The sequence below is a fragment of the Anser cygnoides genome, chromosome 3 (assembly GCF_040182565.1).
Source record: "Anser cygnoides isolate HZ-2024a breed goose chromosome 3, Taihu_goose_T2T_genome, whole genome shotgun sequence".
Taxonomy (NCBI): domain Eukaryota; kingdom Metazoa; phylum Chordata; class Aves; order Anseriformes; family Anatidae; genus Anser; species Anser cygnoides.
In genome coordinates, this window is record NC_089875.1 from 117,624,760 (window position 1) to 117,633,476 (window position 8,717).

At 39.7% G+C, this 8,717-nt stretch overlaps 1 protein-coding gene across 4 annotated transcripts in view; it reads left to right on the top strand.

Moving 5' to 3' along the window:
* The window catches only part of SUPT3H (SPT3 homolog, SAGA and STAGA complex component), a 278,028-nt gene extending 275,812 nt beyond the window's left edge, over window positions 1–2,216 (top strand). For all 4 annotated transcript variants that reach the window (XM_066995060.1, XM_066995059.1, XM_013184490.3 and 1 more), the window contains exon 12: window positions 2,074–2,216. In XM_066995060.1, coding sequence (XP_066851161.1) covers window positions 2,074–2,115 — 42 coding nt within the window. In that variant the 3' untranslated portion in view covers window positions 2,116–2,216. The remainder of the gene's footprint in view (window positions 1–2,073) is intronic.
* Window positions 2,217–8,717: the final 6,501 nt, after the last annotated feature.

Sequence of the window (8,717 nt, forward strand, 5' to 3'; positions counted from 1 at the left end):
TTTCATTATTGCTGAACTTCAAAATGGCTTAAGGAATTTTGTTGGCCCCTTCCAACAAAACTGAACTTCAGGCAGGGATTAAAGCAAAGGAAATTTCAGCCCAAGGGCAAATGTTTCAGAAAGTTTTAAGTATGTGAAACAGGGAGTTAAGTAGGAAATAGTTTTCAACCCTAACTATAGCCACTCTAGCTATAATATATTGCTAAATATAGACTGGTGGGTGTGTTCAGCTTTCTGAAGGTGTTATCCTTCCTCCTCTGAAGCTTGCTTCTAAAATGACCTTTTCAGGGATATAACTAACCATATAATATTGCCCATGTTGGAAAATGTTAAACTGCATTATTTCCCAGGTAAGCCCAGCCAAGCCCAACTTTGCTTTTGCGACCAAAATTCCCTTCATAAAATTCAACCTTTTTATCTTTCATGTGAATCCAACTTTATACTTGGGTTCATTTATCTCCAAGCAAACTGCACAATAGCCCTGAATATTTAATTTATGTGCTAAAGGTTGACACTTGGGTTATAAACCTCTGTAAAAATACTGGGGTCAAGGAGCTAAAAACATTACTTTTGCATCGACTTCAAAATGCCAGCCCTAATGGTTTGGGCAAGCTGCAGATCCAAAGTCCCTTGGACTTGCTGCTTGTGGTTGTGGGAATATATTGGATCCTTTCAAAATTATTGGCTAGTCTGTTTTTGTGCATTTCATGTTTGGGTATGGAGTTTTTGGATTTATTTTCTTTGTTTGTGGTGATACTGTCATGTCTGATGACTGGCTATATATCCCAGAACTAATATTCCACTCTTTGACTCTAATACCATATGCTGCTCGATCTATATGTTGAAGTATGGTGTTAATGTAAGGGATGCTGTAATGAACATCTTGTACGTATTTCCTTTTGCATATTCAGTGTCTGTAAATGTCTCTCTGAATACATACTTGCTGTTTTTGAAACTATTTCCTTACAATCCAGTAAAAATACTATTTATACACAAAGTTGTTCAAGGCTATCCTTTTCCTCTGTCTTTATGATACTCTTCTAGTCTAAGAGAGGAGAATTGATCTTCCTGAAATTAATTAGGAAATTGCTAAAGTAACTAAAAATGGTAGTTATATGTGGCACTTCCTAAATGCTTGAACCCTAAGAGGTACAAAATATATCTGACAAAGCTCTAGCTGTATTGAGTAGATGACTGTATTTTCATTTTCAAAACTGGATGACTGCTGAAGGTGAACCAAATAAAGCAAAAGTATTTGAGCTCCTTTCCTTTTTGAAGATATCATTAATATCTCAAAAAAAAAAAAAAAGAAAAAAGAAACATTTTTAAAGAATATCCCCTTAAAATATAGGATTTCCAGTGTGCCCAATTTAAAAAGGCATAGCTTCCTATATTGATTCCAAAAGAGATGTTAAAAATGCATGAAAGATATTTTAGTGAGGCAGGGTCACAGGATCTTTTAAAATTCTTTTCTCAGATGCTGTTTAACTCTTGTATTTCTTTATCATTGGAAATACTCAATCCCAGGTTACAACGTGTGAGATATCAAATTATTTTGTGCTGACCAGAATGTCTTTAAAATGGATTTGGTTTGGGGAGTAGGGATTATACCAGTGTCTGTTTACATAGCTGCAGACTCAGACTGTAAGCTAGGTTTGGAAAACTGTAATGATTCAGTAATTTATAGACTATTAGGATAGTTAGGTTAGAAGTGATTCCTGAGCATAGTGAATAGAGAACACATGCTTATAAAGGACAAACAGATTCAGCATAATAGTGTATTTTTGGCCTCATCTATTTTGCAGGCAATTAACAAAATAGGATGTTACATTTTTGCATATCTCTCACTCTCCTGAAATAGAGTCACTAACCACTTGTTAACCACACTGATTTTTTAATAGACAACGTGGTTGCTTATAGCTTCCCCACCAGAAATGTTCAGATTAAGCACACTATTAGATTGCAGCCAGAATAGTCTACAAAACAGGAAGAAAGCCTTGCCTTTCTCTCTGCCTTCTTCCCTTGTTTAAGTTGACGTGATAATTCATTACAGATTTTCTCTTTCTTTGACAGAGTGCCTACCGCAGAAACGGGATGACTTTTCTCGCCTGCTAATATGGATGTGGCTGCAGCAACAGGAAAGACAGTGTTATATTAAGGTGATTTTCTTTTCCCCTCCATGGAAGGAAAAAAATACAAGCTCCAATGTCTCCGTGTACCAGTGAGTGGGCTGGTTTGTTGTGACTATCTGCTGGCCGACTCTGTCTCTTTTTCCAGCCCCCTCAATCGTTATTCTTGTTTACTAGCTGGAACATTTAGCTAATTAATGGCAGGATGTTTGGGATAGCGTGTAGGTGGACAAGAATATGGATCACACAAGTTTGAAGTTTGCAGGGGACTTGCTGCTGTCAGCCCCTTTCAAAAATGCGCTGTCATTTTTATTTAATTATTTGGAAGTCTGTGTTTTAGTAGAGATGTTTTGTGAAGCAGGATGGGGCAGAAAGAGGCCAAAGATGTTCTAGGTTATGTAGGTTTTCCTTGTTATTTTTACAAAAAGGAAAAAATGTACTGTTTTTCTCTGATTTCCCTCAAGTTGTTTTTAGATGGCATTCAGACAGTATAACCCAGTTTAATTCAGTAAGGGGATTTTTAATAAGAGTGATACCAAACTCAAATCCAAATGTTTTCAGAGAAAAGTTCATTTAGCCTACACTTTTTGGTTAAAGACTTATTTTTTTTACACACCCCAACATAGTGAAGTTGTCAGCCCCAAATTCTCAATATTGCCATCTCTCTCCCTGTTACTTTCCTCCCCGAAGGCCTGAGCTGTTGCTCTCTGAAGTCAAGGGAAGTCTCTGCAGCGATTTGGCACAGAATCTGGCCCCTCTTCAGAAAACATATCCTGGAGTATACAGGATACAGCCTGACCAGCCGTGTCCATCTCAGTGATCCTGGAAAAAGGCTTAATGTTACATGCTGGCCAGGCACTGGCTGCAGGAGGCAGATGTTGTCTTTGCTGCTGACAAAGGCAGCGTTAATGTTGGATTCAGCTAAAGACAAAATGGGATTTTACTGCCTTTTTATATTTTAGTTCACTTTGTTTGTTTTCAGATTTGTTTTTTAAATCTCAGTCCCTCCTTCGATGGTTCTTTCCGCCCCCAGCTCCTCAAGCCTGTGCTGTCCTCACAAACGTATTCATTTCTTCCCATAAAATCTGTACAAATATAGAGCTAACCACGATGATGCTGAACCAGAGAAAAGGGCTTAGGCTACAGCCCATCACTAGGATCTGCAGGCATGTACTGCCTGTGTCCCTCGGGCAGCCCATGGGTCTGCTTTAGCCGCTCGTAGCGCAGGCTTGAAATCTAACTTAAACCTCAAATTAAGACAGAGCACTCAAGGGATCAAGAGGAGATCAGCAAAATATTACTTTTATGTAGTGCAGCCGTCCTCCTCCTTTGTGCTGAGTATGTGAGGTCTTAACTTTTACTCCCACTGCATGGTATTGTGGTCATTTGTAAGTGGTTTTCTTGCCCTGCTTTCCTGGACCTGCTTGCGAAAGCTTTGGAGGTATCTATATTTTAAATAAACAGAAAAATGCGTCTTCTCTTTGCAACCAAAATATCCTAAATGTGAACTTTGTACATCGAATGTTACTGCCATTTGTGAATTGCTTTTTTCTTTTACCTGCTCACACTTCTGTTTTCTGGAATTAATCTGTGTGCAAAGAACTAAAAGTAATGTGTACACTGCCGTATATTAAATGGGGGGGGGGGGGGGGGGGGGGGGGGGAGCTTTCTGATGTTCCATCTGTGCTAGTTGAAATATATGATTAAACTTTTCTTTTTATCATCATTCTTATTTTTGTTGGCGTCCTTAATCATGGAAAATTATACGCTTGCTGTAAACATCCAGGCTTTTTTAAAGGACACCAGCATTTATTGTATTTGGTTTCGATCTGCAGGCATATAGACAGAAGAGACCATTTCAGGCACTGAGTAATGGAATCAAAATTCCTTCCGTAGCTGTATCTCTCCCAGATTTTACATTTTAAAATATGCATAAGCAGGGAAAATACTGGCACTTATTTTTTACTGGTCTACTTGAAGTCGCAGAGAATGAAGACTCAACATACATTTCTCTCGGAAATGTGACAGATCATGTTTTTGTTGGTCTGCCGTATGTTTGTCTATCTTGAACAGCCTGACAGGCAATTATTTATAAAATCTGGGTTTGCCCAGTAAACCCATATAATAACCTTTCACTTCTCTACATAAGCCATGGGCTGAATTGAGAGTAAAACAAGGTAGGTTATGTCTCCCTACTTGAACCAGCCAACTTATTCTTATATTGGGAAGGAATAGCTTTTTCTCAGAGTCGCTTTTCTTTCTGCTTAAAGCTCAAACGAGAGCACTCAGACCCATGCTGGAGGCAGTGTGCCTCAACCCCACCTTCCATGCTGCAGAAGCAGAGATGGGTGTTCAAGCTGGCACCATACATTTTCTCTTAAACTTTTTTTCTTTACTTTGCATATAAAAATCAGTCTGAGGTGGTGGCAATGGCTGTGCCTGAATGGCTTTGTGCTTGTGTAATTTCAGCTTGCAAATAATTTTGATTGTTCCTGTGGGTTTGTAATTGCTGGATCAGGTTGTGTCGATGGCTTGGTGCGTTATCGGTTACCCGGTGGAGAAAACACAACCAATTTCAGCAGGAATGAGACTGCACTAGAGTTTGGCTCGCACCTCCATGTCTACCTGGCCGTGGGGTTATATTACCTTATTTTGCAGTTTCTTCACCCAATGATCTGCAAATAAGGGGTACTAATTCAGCTGGAGGTCACCAGGGGTGAGGGTACTAAAGCACGACCCGATTTTTGAGTTGGGGTTCATCTCATTTCCCATACCGCCTGACCTTGCTCAGGCCTCATTCTGAGCAAATACAGCCATCTGAGAGGATCTTGCCATTGTCTTGAAATGGGGAGAAGCTGGCAGGGCCCCATATTTCCCCAGAGATGCTCCGGACCTTACTGAATTCTGCCTCCCTGTGTTTTCAGAGGGCACTTCTCTTTGTCAAGGGAAGATCTTGCTGGAAAAAGAAATAAGCATTTCCTGACACTTCTTGAATTTAGATGAACCTTAGTGTTGTACTAACATTCGGCCATCGGCCGTGTGCAGATCTCGTAAAATATTTTATAGCTTCCTGTCTAGCTTATACAGAATGTTTCATAGAACATAAACACTTCCACTAATAATTTAAGAATAAATAGATAGTGACATTTGTCACAAGTCTAACCACTAGTTGAAACTTACACTATTACAGGTTGTTTTTTTTTTTATTATTTGCCTAAAAGTGAATCATCTTGTCCAAGGTTCGGCTTTTTATACCTCCACAATATATCTATGCGGAGCAGCAGTACAGCCAGGGAAACGTGGTGGCATGCATTAAATCCAGGGCTTTATTCGGAGGGCACAGAGCCAGCGCAAAGCAACAGAGCCATCCCTGAAGGAATTGAATGTAAATTTGATGGTTTAAATAAGGCCAGATGCCTTACAAAATTATTTTGAAAGCTGTATCTTCTAATGTAGCTCTTTTCTTTTTTCCCCCCCTGCTTAAGATAATGATGTTGCCTTTAAAAATAATAAGAAAAAACAGCTCTCGTCTATTGTGGGGAGACTACAATCAGATACTTTAGCTTCCATAAATCACTGAAATGTTGGCAACTGAAACAAACTTTTAAAAGGCAGATGACTGCAAATTTGAAGGAAACCTTCATGCTTTATTGTTAAAAGCCTTTTAACTGTCTAGAGAGCACTCTGAGACACTACATTAATAGCCATTCTCAGTAATCAAGCTCCACTATACTTATATACTACTTTTCCTAAACAAGATAGATTAGTAGTGGAAGAGAACTGGAAAGATAAATAGGGAAAATCAAGAACTAAAATTATAATAACACAGTTTCATTTTACATTTTATAACTCTCTTCTATATTTGTGATTGATAATCCGTCTTAATTCCTATCAGACAGAAATATTGGCACAAGAGTCTTATACAAATATCCATGTCTTTCTGGAGTAGTCTTCATCCAGATGCTTTGCAGATTTTCTTACTGATTCTGTGAAGATGTGAGCTGTCAGTCTTTGGAACTACCATGACTTTGATTGCTGTAATATCAGCGTGCCCCACAATCTTCCATGTATTTATGCCTGCACTACCACTTGGAGATAGTAGTGTGCTGTTATCTCCATCTCTTCTGAGGCATGGAAGGGCTAAATGACTGGACCTGCACTGGGAAACCTGGGGTGGTTCGGAAAACCTGGATTTCCCAAACCTATGCTGATGCTCTCAGCTTTCAGTCATCTTTCCCCTCCAGTGAAAATGATACGTATGTCAGAAAGCACGTGACCCATTTGTGCAGGTTAGGACAGAAATTGGCAAAAAACGGTGTCCAACTGGACCTACAAGAGGAATTTGGGGAGGAAGAACGCATTCAGTCCACTTGGACCCAATACAGGACTTAACACTTAAAATCCTTCCTGCTGAAACGTGCCACAGCCACCTAATGGCCTAGTGCAGAAACATAAACATCACGTTTCCAACAAAACATGGACTATGGACACTTTCCCTTCATACAATGCTGGATTTCTGCATCAGGAATCACCGTGAGGGAGGTGCTCATTGAAAAATCCTACCTGAGCCTCGCCAGGGTGCTCTTGATCTCTCACCAGCCTCCCTTTGTTTAGTGTATGAGAGCTGCAAGAAATAATAGGAGAAACGCAATTAGGAAATGTGAATGCCCTCTTTTAACTTGGGCAGCAGCTGTGGTGGGCGTTCACACAGATAAAGCAGAGCATTACATTTTAATAAATGAACTGGATCTGAATGTAATAAAGCACAGCTAAGTGTGGCGGCTGATCTACACCTGGAAGGAAAGAAGGTGTGAGGTACCTGAAGCCATAGCAGGATCCAGATAGGCAGAGTCAATAAAGCAAGTTGGCTCAAACTGGTTCTGTTTAACTCTAATTTCCATAACTATTTAATTAATATTAACCAAAAAAAAAAAAAAAAAACAACAACCTATTGCATTTCTTGTACTTCTTGTACTGACATGATTTCTTCAGATCTGCAAATGAAATGGCAGCAACTGTGTGTCAAGCCTAGGTGAAAACAAATCTGCAACATCGCTGCAGAAGGAGAAAGACGACTTTTATAGGAGCGAGGTTCCAGGTGAGCTTCTTTTCCCAAACTCCTTTGCTCAGATCTCTGGGCATCTGCTGTGTGTGCACAAATTCTGCAGCAGCTTCAAGTAAATCATTTCAATAAATCAGATGTGATCTGTCTAGCGTTCCCCATGTTACCCCTGCCTTGCTTTATTATAAAAGAATTGATGTTCCTCTTTTGGAATGTTAGCTACAATTTGCTAGTCCTAAATTTTCACCGTTCAGCAGAATTTGGTGTAGACAGAACACAAATTCAAGCAATTTTATTACTAAAGGGTGCTTTTAGCACCTGGAAAAGGTGTCTTTGAAAATCAACTTCTCCACGGAAGGGGCTGCTCTTACTCTTTTATTCTTTGGGATGGTGGCAAAATTGATATTCTGTAGGTCCTGAGCTTGTACAACTAGCAGCTGAGGTCAGCCTGGAGGTCTTCCTCAAACTCGTGTGCATCCCACTTGTCTCCTCGCTGTGCAAATTAGGCGCAAGCCCAAGAGGAAAATCATGACAGATTCTTCCACTGGAAGATCAAGAACTGCAGTGCTGTATATTCCAAGGTATGGTAAAATGAAATAACCTTGGTCTGACCAGACTCAGCCAAATACCACTTTAGAAAATTCTTTTTTTTTTTTTTTTCCTTGTTTGACAGTTACTTAATGATTATTTATGCACTTTGGTGATTGGAACTTCAGTCCTCGTGTGTTTGTTTGGCAGTGAAATAGTTAAGAATAATGTGCGGTCAGGTTTCAGAGTCAGTAGGGGTGCAAACAGCTGTCTGTCTTTCTGCAGCTGTTGTTTCTGAGAAGTGGGTTAAGAACCTACCACATTTTAAGGGTATTTTGGAGCAGTCCGAGTCGGTTACTTTATTCATGGCAGCCCAATAGGTGTAGCTGTGTAAACTAGTCTGCATTGCTCAGTAGAGGTGTCCAGAAGAGGTGTGTGAATATTGTCCATACTACGGATCACCCAGAAAATGGCCAAAGCTCCAGCCACGCTTGGGTTGATGGGAGAAGTACAAAGATTATTCCATCAGGACTCTGGAGTTTCAGTACCTGTTAGTCTCTGTGCTCCAACTAAACCTCTTTGGGCAGGTGTCTGTGAAGCAGAGGACTGTATCTTGGTGTGTTTGGATGGGCTTGGGAATCAAACATACGCTGCTGTCAAACGCAACGAGAAGTAAAGACTTGGCTATTGACTATGGTAGAAGGTGCAGCCCTGCTCGCAAGTTACAGTCTTCCCAAAAGTTATGGTAATGAAAAAAAAAAAAAAAAAAAAAGAAGGAATAAGCAGCCAAACTTTTGAATTTTTTGGCCAAAGTCCAAACCTTCCCAGTTTTTGCCATTGCAAGTTTTTATGCTTTTTTATTTTTTTTTATTTATTTTTAATGGTGTTGAAGTTGGGCTTCTGGATGATGCTCAATTCATTTTTATTTTGTTGAGGCTTGTTTTATTTGCACTTTGGTATGTATTTATGGCGCACGCTCTGAAGGGATTTTGCATCTT